Source organism: Podarcis erhardii (assembly GCF_964252035.2).
Source record: "Podarcis erhardii genome assembly, chromosome: 8".
NCBI lineage: Eukaryota > Metazoa > Chordata > Lepidosauria > Squamata > Lacertidae > Podarcis > Podarcis erhardii.
The window spans coordinates 78,732,997-78,759,972 of NC_138499.1; the positions used below are offsets into that span (position 1 = coordinate 78,732,997).

The window sequence follows — 26,976 nt, forward strand, 5'->3', positions numbered from 1 at the left end:
GCTCATACCAATAACAAACTTAGTTGGTCTCTAAGGTGCTACTGGAAGGAATTTTTTTTTATTTTGTTTTGGCTGCCAGTAGGCAGCAATATGGGACGCAGGTGGTGCTGTGGGTTAAAGTCACAGAGCCTAAGGCTTGCCGATCAGAAGGTCGGCAGTTCGAATCCCCGCAACGGGGTGAGCTCCCGTTGCTCGGTCCCTGTTCCTGCCAACCCAGCAGTTCGAAAGCACGTCAAAGTGCAAGCAGATAAACAGGTACCGCTCCGGCAGGAAGGTAAACGGCGTTTCCGTGTGCTGCTCTGATTCGGCAGAAGCGGCTTAGTCATGCTGGCCACATGACCTGGACGCTGTACGCCAGCTCCCTCAGCCAATAAAGCAAGATGAGCACCGCAACCCCAGAGTCGGTCATGACTGGACCTAATGGTCAGGGGTCCCTTTACCTTTAGGCAGCAATATGCACTGTACGAGGACAACGTGTGGAGTGGAAGCCTGTAGTAATAAATATATTTATTTAAGCAAGTAGAGGGTTCTAGATTTGTTTTGAAGTTTGCAAAGTCACAGAAGACATCAAATCAACACAACTCCCGGAACTTACTTACAATAGTCTTCAACTCATTTTGATATTACGGTTTTGCGCAACGCATATATACACAAACTGGAAAGAGAAATTTGTTCTACAACATGGAACGAATTTAGCTTCTGCTACCAAAAGCACACAGTGCTTAATATGATCTGTTCTTAGGAAGATTAAACAACACTGATGTAAAGATCACAAGTGATTTACAAACCATTCTTCAAAGAAATGAATCAATATGAAATCTGCTCAGTATTACAAAGCCAGAGGCTTAACATTTTCACCAAAAATGCAAGTTGAAAATATTTAAGTACAAGGAGGCAAAATGGCAATACAAAAAAAGGGAATGTGTATTAAAGGTATAACCACGGATGATTGCCAGAGACGCTGAAGGAAGTAAAAAATAACTAAGATTTGCTGTAGGCGGGTTTAAACGAAAAATTGGATGGAATTTTATAAAATGTATAACAATAAAAATTATTATTAAAAAAAAGAAAATATTTAAGTACATTTTGAGAGGAATAGGGTACTGCAGTGATTACTTTGAGATAGTCGCAATTACTCTTTCTAAAAAAGAATACAGCCTAGGCTCTGCATATGTTGCGACTCCATAGGAGTGCAAGGAGTGCAAAAAGGGGCATTGATTGGATAATTCAGCAGTATGAGAATCTCAGCTTTTTCAAAGTAGTAAGAATAATAAAGAGTAGGTTACTAATCCTTATGGCTATGAATGTATGTTGAAAGTTTGCAGGTGAGATTTTGGCAGTCACCGGGGCAGTTTAATAAGATTTCCATTGGCTACTGATATGGCAGCAGTGCCTTGCACAACTCTTTGGCTTTCTAAATGGCAGGCAAAACCAGAAAAAAGTATGCAGTACAGTGCAAATCACAGAACTATGCAAATTTACTTAGGTGGCAGGCTTTTCCTTTTCTTGGCACAGAATGTGGAGCATAGGCACAGCTCTGATGACAGCTAAATGCAATGCTCTGAATTCTACCACATAGGATATTCTAAGGCATCCTATTCAAAACTACTACAACATAACCATCCTGGCAGTAATGACCTATCAAATCCCATGACATTCTGGGTCAGCTATAGGCAGTGGAAGTGATGTGCTTGAGCAGAGTTAACACAAATAGCTCTTCCCAACATCTTTATTGTCAGATGGCAACCCAACATCTGTCTGCCATATTTTTGTGAGCCAATGTAATTGTTGCATGTGGACTATTTCGCACAGAATGAACGGTGTAAATGTGGAAAATACATGTGCAAACAACTTTCGTTGCTAAGGAGACAAGATTCAAAGTATAGTCAATGGTAACCGCCCCCCCCCCTTATTTTTTACAATAGGATGTATAACAAGGTCCTTTAACTGCAAAGCAAGTAAGTGGCTTTAAACAATACTGTGATGTTTCTGAAGGACTTGATATACTATTGCTTTCAGCAATCCCAATGCAGGGCCTTATTTCTGTTAAATAAGCAAGATTGGCCACCCTGGAGATTGTATAGTTATCAATCGATACTGATTGATATAAGTAAAACCGAGCTGTCCATCATAGCCTCACAGCGCCCATTTACATTACAAACTTAATACCGGCTTTACACCAATGCCCCTATATGATTTCCCTGCAAATTTTAAGTGGGTGATATTGTTGAGAATTATGTGTCAAATTCCCACTTCCCTCACAGAGCTAGTTCCTTGGGGAAAAGGAATGGCTATTAGTTTACAAGTCTATGTGATACACCCAATGTGATCTGATCTTAAAAAGCACACAAAACCAATATTGTGTGAACTGACCCTCACATCCAATTTGTGCCATTACCAAAGATGTTTATCAATAGGCATATGCTGCTGGTGGGACCTTGAGAGTGAAATATACAGGCTTATAACATGTTGCCCTCACAACTTGTGAGGCAGCTTAAGCTGAGAAATGGCCTGGATCATAGTTTTAAGCCGGGCATTAGAGTCACTCTTAAAAAAAAGTTTGGATATTTTATGGTTCTTCAGCAGGGGGATCCGATGACAGGCAGTTCTGACAGCATCCCCAGAAATTAGATTTACATCCTGATAATAGGGATGTGGTAGTGACGGTCATCTTCAGTCAGAAGAAAGACTTCTGGCCAGTCCCTCTGATACACGTCTGTGTAGCTTTCTTGGGAAACGGCTGAATTAAACTTGCACAACCTGTAAACGGTTATCTTGACTTCAAGAGAATGCCCAAGGAGAAACAGTTCGACCTGTTAAGCAGAAAAGAATGAGAATTACACGCTAGCAAACCATAATAAATTGAGTTTGTTGAGTGTGAACATGACATTGATTTGGAGTCATGTCAGCAATTAAAAGATGTAACTCAGACATTTAAAGGCAGTGAAGAAAAGTACCATATAAAAACAAATGGGAACCCATGAATAGAAGTTTCATGAGTGACCCCAAGCCCTTTTTTTCTTTTCTATTTGTGACATGTAGGGTGGCATTATTTATCTGGAATATCTACTAAACCTCATGAAACTGACTAATATACCTCTGGAAATTTAAATCTGATGTGAGAAAAAACGTGTATGTGAATGATAAGCATTGTAAGAAGGTTTGGTGAGATTCCATTAGGGTTGTAAATTGCTGTTTTATTGAAGTAGCTTTGACTGTCTCTGGACTTCATTTAAAAATGCTGCTATATTCTTTTATTTCCTTGCAAGGGGTGATTTAAACTGTTAATTTATGGTTTTCTAACTGTTGTTAGCTTCTGTAAGCTTTCCTGAGGTAAAGATGCAGGTATATGTTTCAGATAACTAGCAAGAGTAGAACTCAATTTCTTAAGAAAGAAAATGAGCTCCTTCATTTTAGAAAACAGTTACTAATCCATGTGCCAAATAAGATAGGCTTGAAAGTGCATGGGAGATGTCTTGTGAAATCTCAGATAAAATAAATATGGCCAAATAAGGTTTCCACTGCTCAGGAGATGAAGTTTCAGGGCCCATATATTTATTGTCCCTTCCTTGTGACTAGCAGAGCTAGAGGAAGCAGAAGCACAATTCAGGTTGTCTCTTGAAGAAATAAACCTTTTTTTGTTTTTTGTTTACTGCACACTGCTTGCCCTTTTACAGTGGTGCCTCGCAAGACGAAATTAATCCGTTCTGCGAGTCTCTTCGTGTAGCGGTTTTTTCGTCTTGCGAAGCAAGCCCATTGACGGCTTAGCGGATTAGCGCTATTAGCAGCTTAGCGGATAAGCAGATAAGCGACTTAGAAAGGGGGGGGGGAGGAAAAAAACCCTGCAGGAACTCGCAAGACATTTTCGTCTTGCGAAGCAAGCCCATAGGAAATTTGTTTTGCGAAGTGCCTCCAAAACGGAAAACCCTTTCGTCTAGCGGGTTTTCCATCTTGCGAGGCATTTGTCTTGCGGGGCACCACTGTATTTGTTTTCTTGATGTAGACAAAGATGCATTAACCCCATGAACACATCCAAGTACTGCAGTATTTGACGCTTTTCTTGAATGCTACAGAATCGTTGGATTTAGTTTTTCCAGCTCATATTTACCTGATCAAGTCCTCTTCTCTCCCCTATGGCATTCAGATGATTCATCATGTAGCTCAAAGGGTCCAAGGAAGTATCACGTACAAAAAGCTGGTTAAAAAAACTTGGGATGCACTCTTGCTTGTTGTTCAAGCATTCGTAGGCTTCTATTACTTGGTAGAGCATGATGAATTTTATGGCCTCATACAGTTTGTGCTCCAAACTTTCGTCAGCAAAAAGGGCGTTGCACAAGTTCCCTCTTTCATATGGGTCTTTAATACTACTGACTTCCATCCACTATAACGCACAGAACAACAAAAAGCAGAAGAGGTGGGGGCAAAAAGTTAGTTTGAGGAATAAAACAGTTAAATAGCAAATAGCAGTTTTATTTTTAGCTGAAGTATTTAATATTGTATATACTAACAGCAAACTCAAATTCTCTGAATTCTGGTCCAAAATGGCACTAAGAGTAGGAGTAAGGCACCAGCAAGCTGAGTGAAGCCCAAGGACTGCAGAATACCAAAACAAGAACATACTATTAAGGTGGCAAAAAAGTAAATAAATCCCAAAATGGCCCAGTGAGGACTGAGCGTGATTGGTGGTCATGGAATGCCAACTGGCTGTGGAAGTAAAGAAAATAAAATTGTGAGGAGAAATACTGTGGAAGACATGTGCAGGAACACTGTAAATATTTTGTACCTTGCAAGATTTTGTTACAGGTCCCACTTGCACACAGATAATGGTGATTCACAGGTGTAAAAGGTAGCTTGAAACATCTGTGGTTCAGCCACTCAGCTCTCAGCCATTCACTGCTCTGAGTAGTTGTCCTTAAAGGTGGGCTATCAAGCTTTAATAACAAACTGTACCCTTTGAGACAAGCCTTTATTTGATGCACTTAATCCCCCGCTTTTTAAAACCACATCGGTTCAATAAATCTGCACATCACTGAAAACTCAATGCGGTGCCTTTTTGAGATACTATGGTTGTAAAAAGGTGTGGACATTTTCTTCAGTAACTATGAAGTAGTAAGAATAACTCCACTCCCCATCCCATCAAAAAGTGTATTTTAATTCTATTTTGCAGGCCTGTAATATTAAATGTACCGTATCCAATTAGATTACCCCCACTAATTAGTTGACTAGAGCGTCTGTTAACTGATCTACAGATTAAACTAATTGAATGTTCTGCCTCCTTGCGCCTCAATTGTCTCCTTCCCATTTGCTCAGTGGTAGGACATGTGCTTTGTATGAGGATCCCAGGTCAAATCCCAATCGCCTCCAGTTTGCGCTTGGAGAAAACACTGTTTGATATCCTGGAGAGCTGTTGCTAGTCAGTGTAGACATTACTGGGTGGGTTACATAGACCAGTGGGCTAATATGGTATATGGCAGTTTGCTATGTAAGGTTGTGGCCCTAATATTTCATCCATAGCATAGTTTATAGCGACAATGGGCAATCCATCCATCCTGCTAATACCTTCCCACTCACCTGACTTCTCAATGTTTCAATACATCTACGCAGTTTTCCCAATGTATTGGAGCCTGTGTACTGTTCTGATCCAAAACTATATTGCTGGATCCAGTTGCAGCCTTGCGAATAAAGAAGTTTCTCCGGGAGCTGAAATAGAAGAGAACATAGCCAATAGAGGAGTTCAATGGGAATTTTAGGATTTCAGGCTGAATGAAAGCATGGTGCATTGGGTACAGTGTCAGATTGGGACCTGGAAGACCCGGGATTGAAATCCCAACTCGCCAATAATGCTCGCTAGTTGATTTCAGCCTGACCTACCTCACAGGATTGTTGTGAGGATAAAACAGAAAGGGGAAGAACTATGTATACTATAATATAATAATAATAATAATAATAATATATGTACACACACAGAGAGAGAGAGTGGTACCTCGGGTTACATATGCTTCAGGTTACAGACTCCGCTAACCCAGAAATAATACCTCGGGTTAAGAACTTTGCTTTAGGATGAGAACAGAAATCGTGCTCCAGCGGCGCGGCAGCAGCAGGAGGCCCCATTAGCTAAAGTGCTGCTTCAGGTTAAGAACAGTTTCAGGTTAAGAACGGACCTCCGGAACAAATTAAGTACTTAACCTGAGGTACCACTGTGTGTGTGTGTCCATCTGACTGGGTTTCCCCAGCCACTATGGGCGGCTCTCAACAGAATATTATAAACACAATAAAACATCATACATTAAAAACTTCCCTTAACAGGGCTGCCTTCAAATGTCTTCTAAAAGTCAGATAGTTGTTTATTTCCTGGATATTTGATGGGATGGCATTCCACAGGGGGGGTGTGACTACCGAGTTCCCTGTAACCTCACTTCTCACAGTGAGGGAACCACCAGAAGGCCCTTGGAGTTAGACCTTAGCATCCGGGCTGAATGACGGGGGTTGAGATGCTCCTTCAGGTATACTTGATCTGAGGCCGTTTAGGGCTTAGAAGGTCAGCACCAACACTTTGAATTGTGCTTGGAAACGAACTAATATACTAGAAAATCATTCACTTGGCATATAATCATTTGTTTCAGGATGTACCTTTAGGACATCTGTTGCTTTTGTCCACGATGGAAGAGGAATACCTTGGCTGAAAATCTGGAACAACACAGCTCTCAACACACAGTAGTTATCTCCCCTGACCTGCCGTACATATTTCACATGATGTCTCCAAAACAACTCTTCATAAGCCTTAAAAGAAAAAGAGAGAAAATACCAAATTAACAAGGAATGGTATTTCCTGAATTTTGGATGGGGACAAATGATTGGCTGGAGCAGTTGATCGAGGACCATTCTAAAGGAGAACACCACAAGCAGCTCTGCATGAGGTAAGGTCAGGGGCTAAATTTTGGGTATCAGCAAGAGCAGCCGAATGGGTGGCAGTCAGAGCTGACCACTGGAACGCAACCCATGGGGAGAAATTCCTCCAATTCAATTCTCAATTAAGCAAATGGGAGCTGCGTAGCAGCACAGTTGTTGTTTCACACAAGACCACCACATTTTCGGTGAATCTTGTGAAGAAGAGCTTCCCAATGGATTGTACACCATGTTAATTAGTAGGGAAAAAATTAAAATTTTATTATTAACTGAATTGATTGATTGAATCTTCCTCCAGTATGTGCAGAATTTTAGCTTTGTGGGAGTATGTTTGTTTTTGGCAAGAAGGAGGCAGGTATGGCGGTGGCAGAAGAGGTGGGGGCACAGAATTGTCTGCTTTTCAAAACTGAAAGCCAGCGGATATGTATGTATCAAATATGTGCATCATCACATCAAGAAGCTCATGCCAGCAGCTGGAAATATGGGGAAGTGGGAGTTAATAGATAATAAAATATTTTAGCTCTGTGTCTATTTTGTGATAAAGCACACCTTATCAAATTTTCTAATACATTGGTACCTCGGGTTACAAACGCTTCAGGTTACATACGTTTCAGGTTACACACTCCACTAACCCAGAAATAGTGCTTCAGGTTAAGAACTTTGCTTCAGGATAAGAACAGAAATCGGGCTCCGGCGGTGCGGTGGCAGCAGGAGGCCCCATTAGCTAAAGTGGTGTTTCAGGTTAAGTACGGACCTCTGGAACAAATTAAGTACTTAACCCGAGGTACCACTGTACCTGAATGGCAAAGATTCCAGACACTGAGAATGTTTCATTTTCCTTCTCCTGTGTTCTGTCTCCTTCACTGCAATGCGATATATGGGAGCTAACCATTAGACAGCCATTGCAGTATATTACCCCAAGGACCGCCTCCCCACATAGGAACTGATCCAGACCCAGCGATCATAATCTGAGGCCCTTCTTTGTGTGCCTCCTCCATGAGAAGTCTGTAGGGTGGCAACATGAGACTGGGCCTTTTCTGTGGTGGCTCCCCTCTTGTGGAATGCGCTCCCCAGGGAGGCTCACCTGGTGTCTTCATTAAGACACCAGGTGAAAACGTTTCCTCTTTTCCCAGAGCTTTGGCTAATTAAACAACCTGTGGCCTTTTAAACTGGGGGGTATTGCTTCATTTCTTATTAAGTTACATATTTTTGTGTCTTTACACTGTAAATTGTCTTGTGATCCTCGAATGAAAGTCCAGTATATACGGAAAACTTAATAAATAGATGATAATTTCCTCCCTGCTTTGAAAATGGCACAGGGGTCGGTCAAGCTGAAATTTTAATTTGCAACAGGGAATTGTGTTCTGTATGCAGGTGCCCAAACTCATCTTGATATCTCGGCATTTAGCAGAGATTCTGTGTTAAAAATATACAAAACCAAAGGCCAAACAAGCAAGGTGAACTTTGCTCGGCCATCCCTGCAGTGTGTCCATTTCCGTATTAGTAGCTCACCCCTCTCATTCTTAGTCTTACCTTTCTCATGTGTTTGGCCTGCTCTGTTTCCTCTTTCCATTCTTTTGCACAGTAGCCAAGCAAATCAGCTTCAGCTGAAACACCTTGGTTATCTAAGTATAAGCGCAGGTATCAGTTAATAAAATGAATCTGTTTAAGATTATATGAATTCCCCCCCCCCCAAAAAAAGAACATTAACACAGTACAGCATATATTACTTGTGAATTTTCTCTGCAGGTATCTGCTCCACCTGTAAGCCAAACAACAAGAACAGTAGTCAGAATGTCTGCATCAAGTAAGCACTGTTTAATAATAATAATAATAATAATAATAATAATAATAATAATAATTTATACTGTTGGAAGCTGGTGAGTAGGAGATTTGTGAATGACTGAAGGAAGCACTTCATTGTGTAACGCAAAAACAAATATAGTTCGCTAAAAACAATATATGGTAAATGGCCACTAGCTTAGACGGCCCTTCAGAAAGGATTAGGAAAAATTAAAGCACTATAAAGAAGTATTTGCCCTGATTGCAAAATGGAGTCTCCATGTGGAATTTTCTGCTACTGCTATTCAGGCTGCCCAATGCTCTCTATTTCAAATGTCCAGGCTGTGAGGACCATTGTTTATATACCCAAAATGGCAGCACCGGCTCACTAGAGGTTGGGGCAGGGGGAATTTTGATATTTGCAGAAGTACTATACTTTTCCATGTGTATAAGACTAGGTTTTTTTCTTAAAAAATTACGCTAAAAGGTGGAGGTTGTCTTATACATGGGTAGTGCATAGGGTGGACGTTTGATTGGTTGCTGCTGTGACTATTGGGCGTGTTATTGGTTGATGCGTCAATGGCTGGTGTTGATTTGCTGACGATGTGGCAATTGGGCAGGCAATTGACAGCTTCTTCCAGCGAGGGGACAGACAAGAGGAAGTGCCCCGCATGTGGGTGAGCGATTTCCGGCAATTCCCCCTAAAAAAAATCTCAACAACCATGGGTAACCCCCCCCCAAAAATCTCAACACTCTGTGCCCTCTCTCCCCACTTTCTTAAATTTTAGTCCCCCAAAACAGGGGGCGTCTTGTACATGGGGGCGTCTAATACACAGAAAACTACGGTATTTAAAAAACAGAGGGAAAGCTGAGAGGGAAATCAAATGGAGCAGAGTAGCTGGACTGCTGAACAGCATCAATCCACGCTACAATGTTGGTCCATCTTGTACCTCTGAATACCAAACCTTAGAAGCTTCCAGAGATACCTGGTTCCCTGCTCTTAGACCAGAAGGACTCATGATCTGTTTTAGCAAGGCTGTTACTTGGTTCTGATGCTGGGCTGGAAAAACCTACTTATGCAGCCCTCCGTGTCATCTGAATCTCTGGACACCGCACACCCAACTTCTAGCTTTCCAGACTGCTCCAACTGGTTGTTGTCCATAGGCGCCGACTCCATGGGGCCTGAGGGGGCCCGAGCCCCCTCAAAAATTCGTTTGGGGGGGCTCTGCCCCCCCAATAATTTAAGAAAATTATTACCGTAAATTTCGCTCTATAACACACAGATTTTTTCTCCTAAAAAGTAAGGGGAAATGTCTGTGCGTGTTATTGAGCGAATGTGTGGTCCCTGGAGCTGACTCGCCGGAGCGCAGGGGCAAAAATAGGCAAAAATAAGATCGGGCGGTCGGGCGGAGGGAAGGCGGAAGCTGCTGCTTTCCTGCATTCTGCCTCAGGGTCTTACTGCCCACCCGCTTCTGTTGCTGCATTTGCTCAAACTCAACAAAGAGCAGGGAATCCCCTGCCCTCCTGGCAAGCAGAGGGTTAAGGAAAGGATCGAGTCCTTCCTTCTAATTCTTTCCTAGTCACACTGCGTGCTGGCTCCAGCCCACCACCTACTCCTCTCCATGCTCTAGGGACTCGCAGGCAGCCGAAAAAACATGGTGGGAGAGAGAGAGAGGGCTGGCTTGGGGGGGGGACTTTTGCCTTCCTTTCCTCCCCCCCCCCATTAAACTCCTCCCCTGCATTCTTAGCCAGCTGCTTCTCCGCACACCCCTCTTGTGCTTCTTGTCCCTTCTGTGTTTTTCCTTCCCTCCCCATTTAAAACGTGGTGACAAAGCACGGATCCACATGGATCCTCAGGATTTTTGCATTGGGTCACCCCAAATTCACCATCAGATCACATTACATGTCCATGGCTACAGTCTGTACCAAAAAAATCACGCACCCACTGTTGCCTGGGGCTGCAATGGTGCAAAAACATGGTTACAAAGCATGGATCCACAGGATCTTTGCACTGAGTCACCCCAAATTCACCATCAGATAACATAGCATGTCCATGGCTACAGCCTGCACCAAAAAAATCACGCACCCACTGTGGCCTGGGGCCACAATGCTGCAAAAACGTGGTTACAAAGCACGGATCCACATGGATCCTCAGGATTTTTGCATTGGGTCACCCCAAATTCACCATCAGATCACATAGCATGTTCATGGCTACATCTTGCACCAAAAAAATCACGCACCCACTGTTGCCTAGGGTCACAGTGGTGCAAAAATGTGGTTACAAAGCATGGATCCACATGGATCCTCAGGATTTTTGCATTGGGCTACTCCAAACTCACTGTCAGATATTAAAAATCTTTATAAAATAGAGAATTAAATACATACAGAATGTTAAATTTTCAGTTTCGAAATATTAGTACTAGTTTAGTACTGTATTTCTATATTACTATAGTACTGTATTAGTTATTTTCAAATACTTAAATATTTTTAGGGTGTAAGACCCAATTAAAGCCCGTTATTTACATACAGTATTACAGTATTTACATACAGTATTAGGCATACTGTATTAACTTTATTAACTGTATTAAAGCATTAACTTTGAGATATTATTTTTATTTAATAAACCCTCAGCCTTATTCAAAGTAAGCTTAAATTAGCTATTTCACTTATTAATCAAAGTGCTATTACTGTGCGACAGCAATATTTTATGTTTTATTCTTTTAATGATAGTTTAGGATTTATTTAAATATCATTTCAGTCTTTTCAGAGCTATATATTCACTGCTCTGTAATTGTCTATAAGCATAATTGTTACTGTAAATTAAATTAGCTTTTTATGAAAATACCGTGCGTGTTTATGTTTTGTTTCTTTTTTCAAAGCCAAAAAGTGTTTCAGGCTTGTCGAGTTTCCCGGAGTGTGGAGTTATAGAGAGTCGAGTTTTCGGGGTTCTAATGTTGATCATATGAGTCTAAAATACTTTTAAAAAACTTTAAAACTCACTAATTTTCATCTAAAATTTAGAAAACTTCCCGGGGCAGGACCCCGGTATGGGCCCCCCCAATATTTTTTATAAGTCGGCGCCCTGTTGTTGTCTCCTCTTTCTGTGTGTGTTTGTATGTGCATGTAGGGGGCAGCTGCATTGCATGGGGTTGTCTAGATCAGGGATGTCCAACTTCCAAGAGACTGTGATCTGCTCCCACTAAAAAAACAACAGGCAGTGATCTACCCATTATATTGACCAAAGTTTTTGAGCTTATTTGGGGGGAAGGACCTGGGTTTTTTTTTGCAGGGTGGTGTGTGCAATCAATAAGCATCATGTGATTGACCACAATCGACCAGGGATGCCCCACGATCAACCGGTAGATCGTGATCAACCTGTTGGACATCCCTGGTCTAAATAATACTTGGGTCCCTTCCAACTCTACAATTCCATGGTTCTATGCATGTGCACACATGAGAGAAAAGGGATGGGGTGGGATGACACAGAGGAAAACTATGCAATCCTGCAAACTCTGCCCACCATAATATCTGGCTGCACTGACCATTGATTGTGCTTTCCCTCCCACTCATTGACTTTAACAATGGGGCAGTGGCACTTCAGAGGAAGAATTACTCCATAAAACCTACCACTTTAGCAAATGAGCAATATATGTATAGAGTTGCCTGCAATACCACAGAGCAGCAGCAAGAAGAGTCATGGTTAATGCAAACTGTCCCTTTACAGCTTGCAACATGTAGGGGTGATTGACAGCTCTGATCTAAGAGGGTACATCATTCTATCCTAAAAACAGGAGAGAAAAAAGAATTATTAACCTTCATTGTTTTTATATATTGACAAAGTAATTCTTCTAAAATGTAAGGTTTATTAATTTCTCAGCACTACAGTGGTACCTTGTTTTGAGTCCGGGATCTGTTCCGGAACCCCAGACGCTTGACAAAGTGCCGCTCTGCGCACGCGCGTGGAGCCATTTAGCAGTTCTGCGCATGCGTGAACAGCTAACCTGGAAGTAATTCGTTCTGGTACTTCCGGGTTTGCCACGGACGTTCGCCGAAATGAATGGTCGACAGGGTGGACATTTACAGAAGTATTACTGTATTATCAATGCAATGGTACAACCATTTCAGAATCCCCTACCATACAACAGCATACCCTCACTTTTTCCTAGAAAGCACACAGCAATGGACCCCCGTGCCCTGCCCCACCATATAAATGACACATTCGTAACTAACGAAACATCAGGCAGTCAGGAAAACAGAAGCAGTATTTACAGATCAGGGACCCTGTTCAGATTTTCCCAGTCCCCTTTTAAAAAGAAAAGAAAAGAAAAATGGTGCAAAGGAAATCTTTCGATTTACTGTTGGCAGTTCATGCCATTTTGTAAACAAAAAGTGGAAAGAAGCCTGTACTTGTGACTGAGAAGTCACGAAACTGAAATAAGTCAACCAGCCAAAAGACTGACCACAAGGTTGAGAAATGGCTTGCAACAGGGCAACCGTCTCTCTCGGAAGGTTTCAAAGCAGTGGTTGGATGGCCATCTGTTACAGATGCTTTAGCAGAGATTCCTGTATTTGCAAGGGGTTGCACTTAGATGACCTTTGGGTTCCCCTCCAATCCTACAGTTCTGATTCTGTGAAGTAGCAAGCCTAGTGTTGGCCTCTTTTTGGGAAAGGACTTCCTTAGCTCTGCTTTTCTCAGATCTCACATTTTAGGTCTCCCCATGACCACCATCAGGCATTTCAGCTGAAAGGTCAAATTGGAGACAGTTGCTAGTGTGGAATGTTTAAAGGCTGCGAGAAGCTCATCTGGTTGCTTCCCCTGCCTCCCATCACTTCCAGGTAACTCAAAATCAGAAAGGAAGCTCATCATCATCTCTAAACATTTCATTCTAGCCCCTTTGCCCTTCCATTTCCTGAGAAATGACCTCCGGCTTTAAGACAGGCACTCTAAAAAGAATCGAGGGGTTACTTTAAATAATCATGTTTCCCCTCAGTAAGTTTGCTTCGCTGCTGGCATCAGTGCAGAAAGTCAGCTTGTACCTGATAGAAGAAGAAGAAATATCTACATTTACCTTTGTACTGCTGGATGCAAATGCCTGTCTTGATTGCTAATGTTCCAAAAAGCAACATCATCTGATAGCTGCCTGCTTATAAAACAGTTGTCTAAATATAGGGCGACAAAAGCACACCTTGCCAAAAGAAGCCTTACAGTTTCTTTATGCAAAGTTTTGCCATTGGTTCATTTAGCTCATTACACGGATGGACCACAGCTCTCTAGGGTTTCAGACATTTGAATGCAAGGCATGTGCTCTTCCAAAGAGATACGGCATTTCCCTTGCCTCATTAACTTGGCAAAGCAGAAGTAAATCATTCAAATCAGGGCGTCTTTATTGATGCAGTCCTGGTGCATTAAGGGTGGACTCATACTGGACTGTCCACACACCCATTCTGCTTTATTAGTTGTCCTGCGATGCTTCCCCAATGTTACCACTTGGTTTCTGTCTGGATGGAGGTGCTCTTTCTCTGTAGTGCAGTGAAAGCAGGACAAAACCCAAGCAAAACACCAGAACGTTTGTCATATGAAAAGTCCCCTACATTGGAAATGTAGTATGCCCATTCCGAAATTTTTGAAGGCTCAAATGGCAGGATCATGTATAATGACTCTAACATCATCACGAACACAAATCACTATGAGTGTAGAATAGAAAGGATGTCTGGGGAGTCCCTAAATTTCAAACTGTGTGTAATGTGTTGAGGTTGATAAATCAGGTTAAAAATATATGCAATTGCCTTTCAGGCTTTCAGAAGAGGCCTTTGAGCTGTGGTGGGAAGCAGGGGCACTACCGTATTTTTCGCTCCATAGGGCTCACCGGACCATAGGGCGCACCTAGTTTTTTTGGGGGGGGGAATAAAGGGGGGAATTTATTCCCCCCCCCAGTCCAGGAGCGGTGGCAAGATTGCACACCATGCTCAGAAGGCTTGCGGATAGCTGCCTGAAGCCCGGCGAGCGCAGCGGGAGTTGGCGCAGCGCTCGCCGGGCTTCAGGCTTCATTTTTTTTTTAATATATAATTTTTTATTAATTTTCCAATTTTTAACACTAAACAGCAACAACTCACAAACATCAACAAATACAAACACACCCAAAAAATATCATTTCTTAACCTCATTTTCATACACCTCGTTTCTCGGACTTGCCGGGCTTCAGGCTTCAGGCTGCTGTCCGCAAGCCTTTGGAGCGCTCCGAAGGCTTGCGGATAGCTGCCTGAAGCCTGGAGAGCGAGAGGGGTCAGTGCGCACCAACCCCTCTCGCTCTCCAGGCTTCAGCGAAAGCCTGCATTCACTCCATAGGATGCACACAGATTTCCCCTTCATTTTTGGAAGGGGAAAAGTGCGTCCTATAGAGCGAAAAATATGGTAACTTGAAAAAAATATTGGTACATAATTGATCACAAGACATGGTGTGCACACATACCATCTGAATGTCAGTGCCAATCAACCTGGGGGGGGGGTCGCAGCCCCCTCAAATATTTTATTGGGGGTGGGTGAAGAGACCATGGCCTCTAGGAGTTGGTTCCTATAGGGGGGGACCTGTGGCCCTCCATATGCTGTTGGACTCCAACTCCTATCAGCCCCAACTAACACAGTCAATAGCCAAGTATTATGGGAGCTGTTGTCCAATCACAATGGGAGTGCCGCAGGTTCCCTATCTCTGTCTTTAAGGGAAATGCACAGGACTGAGCTGCTTTAGGTATACCTGTCAGAAAGGGAGCGGTCTAGAAAGCCTGGACTTTGGATTCTGATATTTCAGAAGGGAGGAACAGAAACTACAAAAGCCTGCCTATTTTGACTGAGCATTTGCATGCCACACCCAAGCTCACTTCTTTTCTTTAAAGGCTTCTATAAGGTGCCCACTAAAAGTCTGTTAAAAATCCTGCAGCTGTTTCATATTAGGGGCTCGATATCCCCCCACTTCTTGCCCTTGAGGCTGATTTTCTGCTCCAGCACTCAAACTTGCAATATTCTGTAGCTCTTCTTCAATTGCATGGGCTGATCCTGTGTGGAATGTCCCTATGCCAGAAGCATCTACAGTGGTACCTCAGGTTAAGAACTTAATTCGATCTTGAGGTCTGTTGTTAACCTGAAACTGTTCTTAACCTGAAGCACCACTTTAGCTAATGGGGCCTCCCGCTGCCACTGCACCGCTGCTGCACGATTTCTGTTCTCATCCTGAAGCAAAGTTCTTAACCCGAGGTACTATTTCTGGGTTAGCAGAGTCTGTAACCGGAAGCGTCTGTAACCTGAAATGTATGTAACCCGAGGTACCACTGTATAAACGTTTATTGCGTTGGACGTGGAGAGCCAGTGTGGTTTTCTCCAGATGTTGTCAACTGCAACACGAACAGTTGTCAGGGATGATGGGAGTTAATAACCCAACACAATGGCTACCCCTGGGTCTGGCATATGGCAAGGCAAGTTCAAAGTGACAACCTCTACTGCATTGAAAACTACCGTTTTATTTTAAGGTGTTTTGTAAACAAACAACCTTAACCTTATTTTGGAAACTCTGAGTTCTTCCACTGTGTGACAGCAGCATAACACAGAACTGATAGTATCGAGGCACAGTTCTGCAGAATCTCTTTGGGGAAATAGTTGTTGCTTAGAGTGACAGAGGTCATGCTTTTTATATAGAAAGTCCCAGATCAATACTCAGCTAAAGGATCGGGTGGAGGGTGCAGACCTGAATGGTACCTTGGAGAGCCACTGCCAGAGTAGGCAGCCCAGGCATTGGCAATGGTATAAAGTACAGTGGTACCTCGGGTTAAGTAGTTAATTCGTTCTGGAGGTCCGTTCTTAAACTGAAACCCTTCTTAACCTGAAGCACCACTTTAGCTAATGGGGCCTCCCGCTGCTGCCATGCCGCCAGAGCCCGATTTTTGTTCTTATCCTGAAGCAAAATTCTTAACCCGAGGTAATATTTCTGGGTTAGCAGAGTGTGTAACCGGAAGCATATGTAACCTGAAGCGTATGTAACCCGAGGTACCACTGTAGCTACATCCTCATTTACAATAAGCCTGTAACATATGCACATTTAACTTGTGTGCATTCAGCTTTACACACTTGATAATTTTTTAAACAAAAAATTAAAGTGGTGAGGTTCTGTGAAAAATGATGTTGGCAATCCCACCAGCCATTGAACCCAATAGGTTTTGACTATACACAATTTTGGCTTAAGGCACGATCCCTGGAACGTAACTCCCACATAAGTTGTGGGCTTATTGTATACAGTGGTAACTCAGGTTAAGTACTTAATTCGTTCCGGAGGTCCGTTCTTAACCACTTTAGCTAATGGGGCCTCCTGCTGCCGCCGCGCCGCCAAAGCACGATTTCTGTTCTCATCCTGAAGCAAAGTTCTTAACCCGAGGTAATATTTCTGGGTTAGCGGAGTCTGTAACCTGAAGTGTATGTAACCTGAAGCGTAACCTGAGGTACCACTGTACAGTGGTGCCCCGCAAGACGAATGCCTCGCAAGACGAAAAACCCGCTAGACGAAAGGGTTTTCCGTTTTCAAGGCGCTTCGCAAGACGAATTTCCCTATGGGCTTGCTTTGCAAGCCGAAATGTCTTGCGAGTCTTGCGATTTTTTTCGCTCCCCCCCCTTTTCTAAGCCGCTAATAGCCGCTTAGCCGCTAAGCCACTAATAGCGCTAATCCGCTAAGCCACTAATAGGGTTGCTTCGCAAGACGAAAAAACTGCTAGATGAAGAGACTCACAGAATGGATTCTTTTTGTCTTGCGAGGCACCACTGTACTAATAGCAAACTCAATTATCCAAGTGTGGATCCTCATGTAGTCAAAATCCTACTAGCCACACACAAGAGGGAAGTTTCAGGCAGGTTTGGGGGAACCTTCAAGGTTTCTAGGCATACTAAAAACTTTTATGGAAAAAATACCCTAAAAGGGGGACTCCAAACCAAAGCAATGAAGGCTGAGCATGAGTGTGCCACGGAATGGTGGCTGAGTGCTGACAGAGTGATAACATAAAACCAATGAGGGGCTAGTCTATTTTTCTTGTTGGTTGGCACTCTATCCCACTGCCACACAAGAGCTCTGAGCAAAACTTGAGTTTTGAGGCTTACCGGGATGAATTCCAAAATGATAATCTAACAATAGTGATGAATTTGAGCAAACAGCTTCCTAATATACAGCTCTTTCTTTCAGGCCAAATCAGATGTGATGTAGAATATCTGTGAATGAGATCTCCCACATTTTTTTAAACAACTGCATGGGGCAGAATTGGGATTGGGAAATGGGGGGAAGTGTTAACTCTCCCCTCTCAATTAAAACCACCCCCTGAAGCTGCTATTTACTTGTGGGCGGAAATATAACAGGTACCCATTCTGCTGCCAGCCAGTGCTCTACACTACCCTGCGAGTGTGAGTGCGCAAAAGAATGTAACAAGCAATTGCGACCCACATTAGGATACCACAGACATTTGCATCCTCGATCACACGCAACACATATGTGTGAGGATTATGCTCTAGCCACAATGCCTTTTAGTCTGCTTTTCTCTCTCACCCCTGCCTCAAGTCTTAACTTCTACTGTAAAGAGGAGGCGTAGTTCATTGCCGACTTAGAATAAGAGTTAGGAAAGACCCTGAGGATCCAGCCCCGTGCAATGCAGGAATATGCAGCTGCCCAATTTGGGCATTGAACCTGCAACCTTGGCATTATCAGCACCAGGCTCTAACCAGCTGAGCCATCCAACTTGTATGAGAAGTAAGGATGTTTCTGGCCTTGAACTTTTCCCTATTTTCCATTTTTGGCACATAACGCCTAGTGCCAAACGCTCTTGAGTCTACAAGCAAATGTTCCCACCCCTCCCCCATGCAATCTGATAAAATAAAAACCTAGCAACGCACCCACCCCCTCCCCTTTCTTATCCAAAACTCAACCGCGCACCTATACACAAAGGCAACGCGTAAAAAGTCTCTGCCTGGAGCGCTTTTGCGCGCGGGCAAAAAAAACAACCAGGCGCTTCCCGAGTTTTCCCAGCGCACAGGTCAGGCAGCAAAAAAGTGGGGCTGGGAGTTGCCGAGGAAGTATGGAATCGGGGCCCTCAGCTACATCTGCTTGTGGGGAAAGGAAGCCCAAAAGCTGGGCGCGCCAGACAGAGAAGGGAAGTGCAGAAAGAGAGAAGTAAGCGCTGCCTTCCGCTGTTTGCGTAATTGCGCGCAGCCAGCGCCCCTTCCTCACCCCGGGTCTCGCCTCCGGGGAAGCTCTCGGAGAAGAGCCGCTGACAGCGGACTGGTTTTCCTTACCGCCTTCGCAGCTGCTCGGGCCTCTTCTTGCCTGCGGCGCACTCAGAGGGCGGGCGCGGGTGAGTGGAGGCGGCAGAAAGGAAGGGAGAAGGCTCGACAGCAGCCTCACTCCGCCCGCTGCTGGCGGACACAAAGGCGACACCGGCCACGCCTCTGGAGGCTGGAGGCCCGGGCAGGAGAGACGCCCCGATCGCCAGAAAATCCCTCGCGGAGTAACAGCCCACTTTCCCTTCTCCCTTTCTCTTGGTGCTGCTGGAGTCGAACCGCACTTGGGCATTTTAAAGGCGAGGTTACAAGTAGATGTAAGGGCACGGAAGCGAGAAACAAGAGAGGAAAGACTGCCATTGATTCTTGAATTGGTCCTGGCCGTGTTTTGGAAGGAAGGCATGAGAAGGGAGGTATTCCACAATTTTTGTGAAGGCAGAATCGCGCACTGCATCCAAACCATACTGCAACCTCACCAGCCCCGCCTTCCGTTTAAAAAAATGTTTGTGTTGGGTTTGACAGGCTGCTGGACACAGCATGTTGAAAAGCATTAAAAAAAAATGTAACGAACCTAGGTTTTGTGAAATGCACTGCATGGTACTATTTTGACATCCACATTCTGAAAACGTTGTGCAAGATGAGAAAGAGGAGCCCATGAAGGGCCTTAAGGTGTTAGCAGTCAAAAGTTATTTTGTTCCTACTGCAGCAGTTTCAGAATAAATGCACATAACAGCTCAAAGACTTCTAAAAACACAGCCTGCTCCGCAGAAAAAGGCCTACATGAATTCCGGCCATCTAGAACAATTCATAGCCCTGATCTGAACTAGAACTAGAATTCCGGTCACTAGAACAATTCATAGCCTGATCTGAAGAAAAGTTTATATTAGAGTCTGCAGTTATAGCAGAAAGAGCCACTCTGAGCAATATGCTTATGGGGGATCCCCAGGATTTGCTTTTTTGCAGGGTGGAGGAATAAGTAAATACTCCAAATACATAACCAAATATCAAAACAAAATAAAAAAATTCCTTCCAGTAGCACCTTAAAGACCAACAAGTTAGTTCTTGGTATGAGCTTTCGTGTGCATGCACACTTCTTCAGATACCACCTGAAGAAGTGTGCATGCACACGAAAGCTCATACCAAGAACTAACTAAGTTGGTCTTTAAGGTGCTACTGGAAGGAATTTTTTTATTTTGTTTTGACTATGGCAGACCAACACGGCTAAATATCTGTAACTATAACCAAATATGACTAGCATCAGATAACAGGTCTATCATTTCTGGTAGGTCTGGAGGCTAAGCAGTAGCCAGGCCTGATTGCCCCATCTAAAACAAATTTGAACACAGAGCAACACTGGACTACGGTTCAGGACTATGTTGTGCACCTGTTTAGCTGGGGATAGTGGCGTAATAACACTTGAGCTAGATTGCAGCAATTACTTTACCAGGGAAGACCAAAAATGGCTATAAAATGAGTCAATAAGTTTCTTCTCTGGACAATGGGTGTGTCCTTCTCAACTTCTCTTTGTTCAAGTGATTATTTGGCCAATTGCTTTCCTGACATCAGTTGTTACCATGATTTCATTCGTTGGGTAAACACATTGATTTGAGGAAATAGGTTAGTTTGTTACAAAATGAACGGGCATGATAGTTCTTGCATATTTTGCCAATTATTTTAGGTTCTACGATGGCAAGAGTTGCTTTCAAAAAAACATTTCATTAAGAAATCTGGGAATCCAGAGATGATAGCTAATCCAGGAGGGACAACTGCCCACCCCCCTTGCGTATTGTACGTGCTGATAATTTAGCAAACAAACAAACAAACAGCAGCCCAAATAATTTTCATCAGTAAATAACTGCCAAACCATTTCCTTCAGTAGTCCACAAAAAGCAGCACAGAAGTAATGCAGAATGACCTAAACTACTTGGTTTTTGAATGGTGGAGATTTAAGAACAACAGTCTCAGAGGTGGGAAATGTTATTTGAAATTGGCCTCTAGTTTATATGGCTGTAAGGTAAAGGTAAAGAGACCCCTGACCATTAGGTCCAGTTGTGGTCTCATCTCGCTTTATGGCTGAGGGAGCCGGCGTACAGCTTCCGAGTCATGTGGCCAGCATGACTAAGCCGCTTCTGGCGAACCAGAGCAGCGCACGGAAACGCCGTTTACCTTCCTGCTGGAGCGGTACCTATTTATCTACTTCCACTTTGACATGCTTTCAAACTACTAGGTTAGCAAGAGCAGGGACCGAGCAACGGGGGATCACCCCATTGCGGGGATTCGAACCGCCGACCTTCTGATCGGCAAGTCCTAGGCTCTGTGGTTTAACCCACAGCGCCACCTGTGTCCCTTGTATGGCTGTAATATGCATCTATATAGCTTGTGTTCCATTGAAACCTCATATTTTATCCAATGCAATATCCTATCTTCTCGGGTTCATTTGTATCTGGCTGGTAGCTATTGAAAAAATAGTGTTGCAAGAGTTGGACTCCACCCTCAACATGTGGCAAGATTCCAGGCGCTCACCAAGGGTCTGTGTTGCTGTGAGAATCAAGACATGGTGGAAACTGTCGTGCCTTTAGAAATGTGTTTTAATTACACATATTTACACCTTACATACATACATACACCTTACATAGAGGGTGTCCAGATCTTACAGCATGGTCTGCTCAAGTGAGGCTTGTTCCCCACAGCAGTGCAACACTGGAGTTCAAAGCATCTCTCCCAACCTGCCATCAGCCAAAATGGTTCTGCCCCTTTTCCAGCTATTCCAAGCCTCCTGTCAAAAGCCCCAAACTCTTCCTGTGACTCCACACCTACTGTATTTTTTGCTCTATAAGACTCACTTTTTCCCTCCTAAAAAGTAAGGGGAAATGTGTGTGCGTCTTATGGAGCGAATGCAGGCTGCACAGCTATCCCAGAAGCCAGAACAGCAAGAGGGATTGCTGCTTTCACTGCACAGCGATCCCTCTTGCTGTTCTGGCTTCTGAGATTCAGAATATTTTTTTTCTTGTTTTCCTCCTCCGAAAACTAGGTGCGTCTTGTGGTCTGGTGCGTCATATAGAGCGAAAAATACGGTAGTTATCCTGGCAACCGTCCAAATCTGCTACCTCTGTTCACACCTCAAGGCAGTGGGGAAGGACAGTTCTCTTGCACTGCCAGTGGCCCTCAATGGCCCTGTATTTTGCTTTAAATGGCCCTAGCCTGGCCAGGTCATTTTGCAAAAGCTAGCCCAGGAATTCCTCTGCAGCTTCTATTATCCCTTCACATCCAAAATAATCAAAATCCTACCATTTATTAATTCCTAGGGTTTAGCCCCCACCCCCCAATTCATAACAATAGAATGCTTGATAGTTCAAATGTTAGCCGCTGTGTCAGGTGCAGAGAATCTGTGGCCCTGCAAATGTTGATGGACTACAAATGCCATCATCCCTGACCAGCTGGGACTGATGGGAGTTGACAGCCTCAACAGAACTGGAGGAAACCATGTTCTTCATCCCTGTGCTATATATTTGATTATGGAAATTAGTTTCCAGGAAATGCAGTATTTTACATGTACTGCTATGGGAAAGGCCATATTTTGCATCTGTTCCATAAACAAATTGCAAGGTACGGCTTTTTAAAAAATCAACACACGCACATACACATAGACCTGTTGAGGCTGTCAACTCTGAATCCTCAGAGGTCTATATTATTAAAAAATACTCTGCCACAGCAAATTCCTTAGAGCTCTCCTACAAGTCCCCAGATGCGTTTCAAACGCATGGGTTAGACTAGAAACAGGGATGATGAGAGTGGAGGCTTATATCCACCTAACATCAATCTATAAATGGCTGACATTGAATCTGCTCCCCTGAGGAATAGCCCCACTGATCCTCTGCAACCAGTTCCAGTCAGGCTGGCAGACAGCAGTCCTGAACACCCTTCAGAAACTGGGTTTTGCCCCTCAAGCCCTTTTAAGTCTTGGGTTGGGCCAGGCAAAAGCTACAGTCAGGCAAAGAATCATAGACACCGAGAGACAACAGGACTGCTCAAGGTTCCCTGGCTATAAAATTGGAGAAATTGAGAGAGACATAGCCGCACCGGCAGCATATCTCTTCTTTCTCGTATCCAAAAATGCAAGAAGGGCTTTTACACTCGCCAGAAGCTTGGCTCTGCCCTTGCTGATCCTGGAAGGATCCTTTAAAAAAATTGCATATGCTCAAGAGACTTTGCGCCTGTTCATTGGGGGATATAGGAAGCCCAGAGCACTTGTTCTTTAGATGTCCCTTTTATGAAGAGGCACGAAGTGAGACCATTGATCCCCTGCTGGTGAGGCTCGCTGACCTCCCGGAAAAGCAAAAATTTGACTTTTTCCTGTTAGGCAAAGATCATAAGACCACCCAGATGGTTGCCAGATTCTGTGCACAGACCACCCCCCAACCTAAACTAGTTTGTTAAGAAAACCCCCAAACTCAGTTCCATGGGTGACTCTGGGTCATCTTTCTGTGGTAGCGTATCTTAAAGTTTTAGGTGTCTATATGCTTATCGCATTTATAAATTTTAAATTTATTGTTGTACATTGTTTTAAATGTTTGTTTTCCTTCTAGGATTGTACCCCCAAGTGTGTTTTATAAGCTAGTCTCTGACCATAAGAAATTATCTATCTATCTACTCTGCCACAGCTTTGGTTAAAGAGTACTGTCTCTTCTTAGGGAGTCTGGAAACTTTCAATTGTCAGAGCGTCCCAATATTCACCTGTGAAAGACTGGAAGATCAGCCAGTTGCCACTTCTGTCACGATCAGGAAGTTTGGCTGTGCTTTTCCTAAGTTGTTCTTCCAGTTCACTGGAATGAGTGCACAAGAACTTCCCAGTAAGATGCAACACAGATCACTGGCTTCTACCTTGCTGCCACCAAAATCCCACCTTAGTTCACAGTAGGGCAGGTACTGATCAGCGTTAAAAGCCTAGAAGGTTTTTCACAGCCAGATCTAGAAATTACAATTCTTGTCGATAGCCATCTCTTCAGTTGTCGGGAGCTTTCAAGACAAATCTTTAACGGAAGTGTTTCAGGCCTGGTGAAACTTGAGTATCATCATTTGCTGTCAAGTTACTGTGGCCCAGATACTAGTTAAACTTTTGGGACACTGGAGATATAGACAGAAAATGGAAGTGTTGCTCATTGTAGAGGCATTGCTTTAGACTGAACCCACTGTTCCCTTAATTTGGAGTGTGGCAGCCACTATGAAACATTACATGCAAATCTATGTAGCTAAAATGTACAAATTAAACACAGACTTCCAGGTCAAGATTTATTTTCCAAGTAACTCCTGTACAGAACAACATGCTCACATTTTGCTTTTATGAGATGTTGCCAGTGGAATCAAATAGCAATTAAAAGGTGGCCGGCGAGGCTTTCAGGGCTGGTGCAAACACGGTGCGCAGCTGATTGATGTATCTAGATTTATAATTAACTTTACCCTACATGGCTGCCACTGCGGCTTACAGTGAGGCAAAGCAAAACCAACATCTTGAGAAGTTTTTTTTTTAAAAAATGATTTTTAAAAAAGCAATTCAGGATCTGCCCTTGATTTCCTGTTTGCAAGAAAATAAACTCTAAGGGGCTCAACAGCCTTGACAGAAAAAGGGAATGTTTTTGGTGAGCTGCTCTTGGGAGGAGGTTTTCCCAAAAGTCTTATTTGTAGTGCCAAATGGCCCTGTCTTTTCTGCCACTGAGGTGGAAGCAGCAAATGTGGGAGGGCTCTCACTAAAGACCAAGGGGTAAAGCTTGCTCTTACTCCAGGGTAAGAGTAATACTTCACTAACCCACCCCCCACATAAATATGAAAGTCCTAAGTGCACCTATTAAAATAGCATTTAAATAACTGCTTGGGACTGCTGTGAGTTTAACTGTCCTGTTTATATTTTCTCCTGCTGTTTTTAGACTATGTTGGATTGTTTGCAGTATTAGTTTCTATGATTTTATGATCATTTTTAAAAAATATGATCATTTTTTAAAATTTGACTGGAAGCAGCTGAGACAGCTTAGGTTTTTGGGTAGCATATATACGTTCTAAACCAGCCAACCAAGGAAAAGGCTTAGCAAATACTTATTTGGTGTTCTTGTTTTCTACATGCAGGTAGTATTTTTTGTATTATTATTTTTTTGGCAAGGGGAGTTTTAAGCATGAAATCCTCTATGTACCTTCTGAAATGGTACATGCATACCTGCTGCTGGATCAGGGCATGAGGAAAAGGGTTTACCACTTGATTCTCTTTAAACTAGCTCTCAGTGACATGGGAAGAATGCTTTTCCATCAACAATTTGTAATTTATTTCCGGCTTACCAAACACCTCACGCTGCACTACCAAGAGAAGGCAAAATATATCCTCGCTCCCCAACACGCATGCACATACATCCATACACAAAACCATCTCTCAATACCACTATGGTGATTAGCTTTTAACCTGAGTTTCTTAGCCAGTACAAGGCTGGCCAGCAAACACTGATAGCGCTCAGCAACAAACATCTCAACCGCCTTATAAGACTTTCATTTGGCTAGTAAAAAATAGTGTTGTATGATAACCAATGGTGCTTCTGCCTGGGGGTGGGGGAAGAAACCACCACCCAAAATTTTATACTTATGTACAAAATACTGGACTATATACCCATCCTTAGCATCAAATATGGTAATATTCGCCTGCAAATGTGTCCCTAAACAACTGTGAAATGCTACAGATTAAAATTCTTAAGAGTTCTTAACATACACACCATTTCAGCTCCAGGAACTCGCCCCTTTTTTTTCTGCTGAACTAACAATCTTCACTCTTGTCAACTCATCTTCTACTTGCCGTATCATTATCCTGGTTGTCTAACTGTTCAAAACATCTCTAAATCCTCTAAATTGGAAGCTGAGCGAAAGGTCTTTCGAGCTAGAATTCTTTCCCCCCTTTAATTCAATTGCTCATTGCCACAGAAAGCCGCCTTTTCAGAAACAGATAATCTTTACAGACTGAACAGCGAGGAGCCCAGGCTTCCTGTTACGTTTCCGATAAACTTCTTGAGAAACATTTCATGGTTTGTGCAGATACTTCTCCAGATGCAAACCACAAAAAGAATTTGAACGTAACATAGGCTTCTCTTTTCTGTGATGGCTGCAGGAGAGCTCAATTTAATCCGTCCAGTGTACAAAAGATTGCATTCCCATTAACAGCACCAGGTTTTTCTACCAGGAATATTCAAAGAGCCTTCTGTGCACTTGCCCTTGTCCATAGGGGCGATTATGTCCAAGGTGGAATTCTAATTCAGGAAGGTAGGGAGGCCTTCACAGGTTGTATGAAGCACCCAATACACCCCATCAAATGGTGGCTTCTCACAAGCCATCGCTCTGCATTAAAAGGTAAAGGTAAAAAAGGTAAAGGGCCCCTGGACGGCTAAGTCCAGTCAAAGGTGACTATGGGGTCACGGCACTTATCTCGCTTTCAGGCTGAGGGAGCCGGCGTTTGCCCACAGACAGCTTTCTGGGTCATGTGGCCAGCATGACTAAACCGCTTCTGACACAATGGGACACTGTGACAGAAACCAGAGCGTGCGGAAACGCTGCTTACCCTCCCGCCACAGTGATACCTGTTTACCTACTTGCACTGGCGTGCTTTCAAACTGCTAAGCTTTGCAGAAACTGGGACAGAGCAACGGGAGCTCACCTCGTCGCAGGGATTCGAACCACCAATCTTCCGATCGGCAATCCCAAGAGGCTCAGTGGTTTAGACCACAGCGCCACTCATGTCCCCCATGATAGGAACAACTAGGTAAACACCCTTTAAAGTAACTAAACACTCTAATTGTTTTCAATAACCCCCCTCCCAACCCCCCCTTCAAAATTCCTGACCTAAATCTCACAGAAAAAGGTAATATCAGGAAGCCACTAAGTACAATTTCCAAGTCAGAGGGTGAGGCTTTAGTGCCCCATGTGTCTCCTTACATTTCCTTGTGAGGAGAACCAGCAGAGTG

General features: G+C 43.4%; 1 protein-coding gene and 1 long non-coding RNA gene across 4 annotated transcripts in view; one reads left to right on the top strand and one right to left on the bottom strand.

Annotated features, from left to right (window-relative positions):
• Nucleotides 1-1,922: 1,922 nt before the first annotated feature.
• OTULINL (OTU deubiquitinase with linear linkage specificity like) lies at nt 1,923-26,015 on the bottom strand. Of its 3 annotated transcripts, none has more exons than XM_081873157.1 (8): nt 25,738-26,015; nt 12,316-12,469; nt 8,637-8,668; nt 8,440-8,531; nt 6,631-6,780; nt 5,572-5,700; nt 4,109-4,381; nt 1,923-2,813 (listed from the first exon to the last, which is right to left on the bottom strand). In XM_081873157.1, exons 2-8 carry the CDS (start codon nt 12,420-12,422, stop codon nt 2,634-2,636), a joined length of 963 nt encoding a protein of 320 aa, XP_081729283.1. In that variant the 5' UTR covers nt 12,423-12,469; nt 25,738-26,015; the 3' UTR covers nt 1,923-2,633. The 3 variants fall into 3 exon arrangements, with proteins under 3 accessions (XP_081729283.1, XP_081729282.1, XP_081729284.1); XM_081873156.1 differs by lacking the exon at nt 25,738-26,015 and adding an exon at nt 19,004-19,155; XM_081873158.1 differs by lacking the exon at nt 25,738-26,015 and adding an exon at nt 18,939-19,107.
• The window catches only part of LOC309348119, a 48,715-nt gene continuing 30,392 nt past the window's right edge, over nt 8,654-26,976 (top strand). Inside the window, exon 1 of the long non-coding RNA XR_014159182.1 lies at nt 8,654-8,713. This is a non-coding gene — a long non-coding RNA (uncharacterized lncRNA). The remainder of the gene's footprint in view (nt 8,714-26,976) is intronic.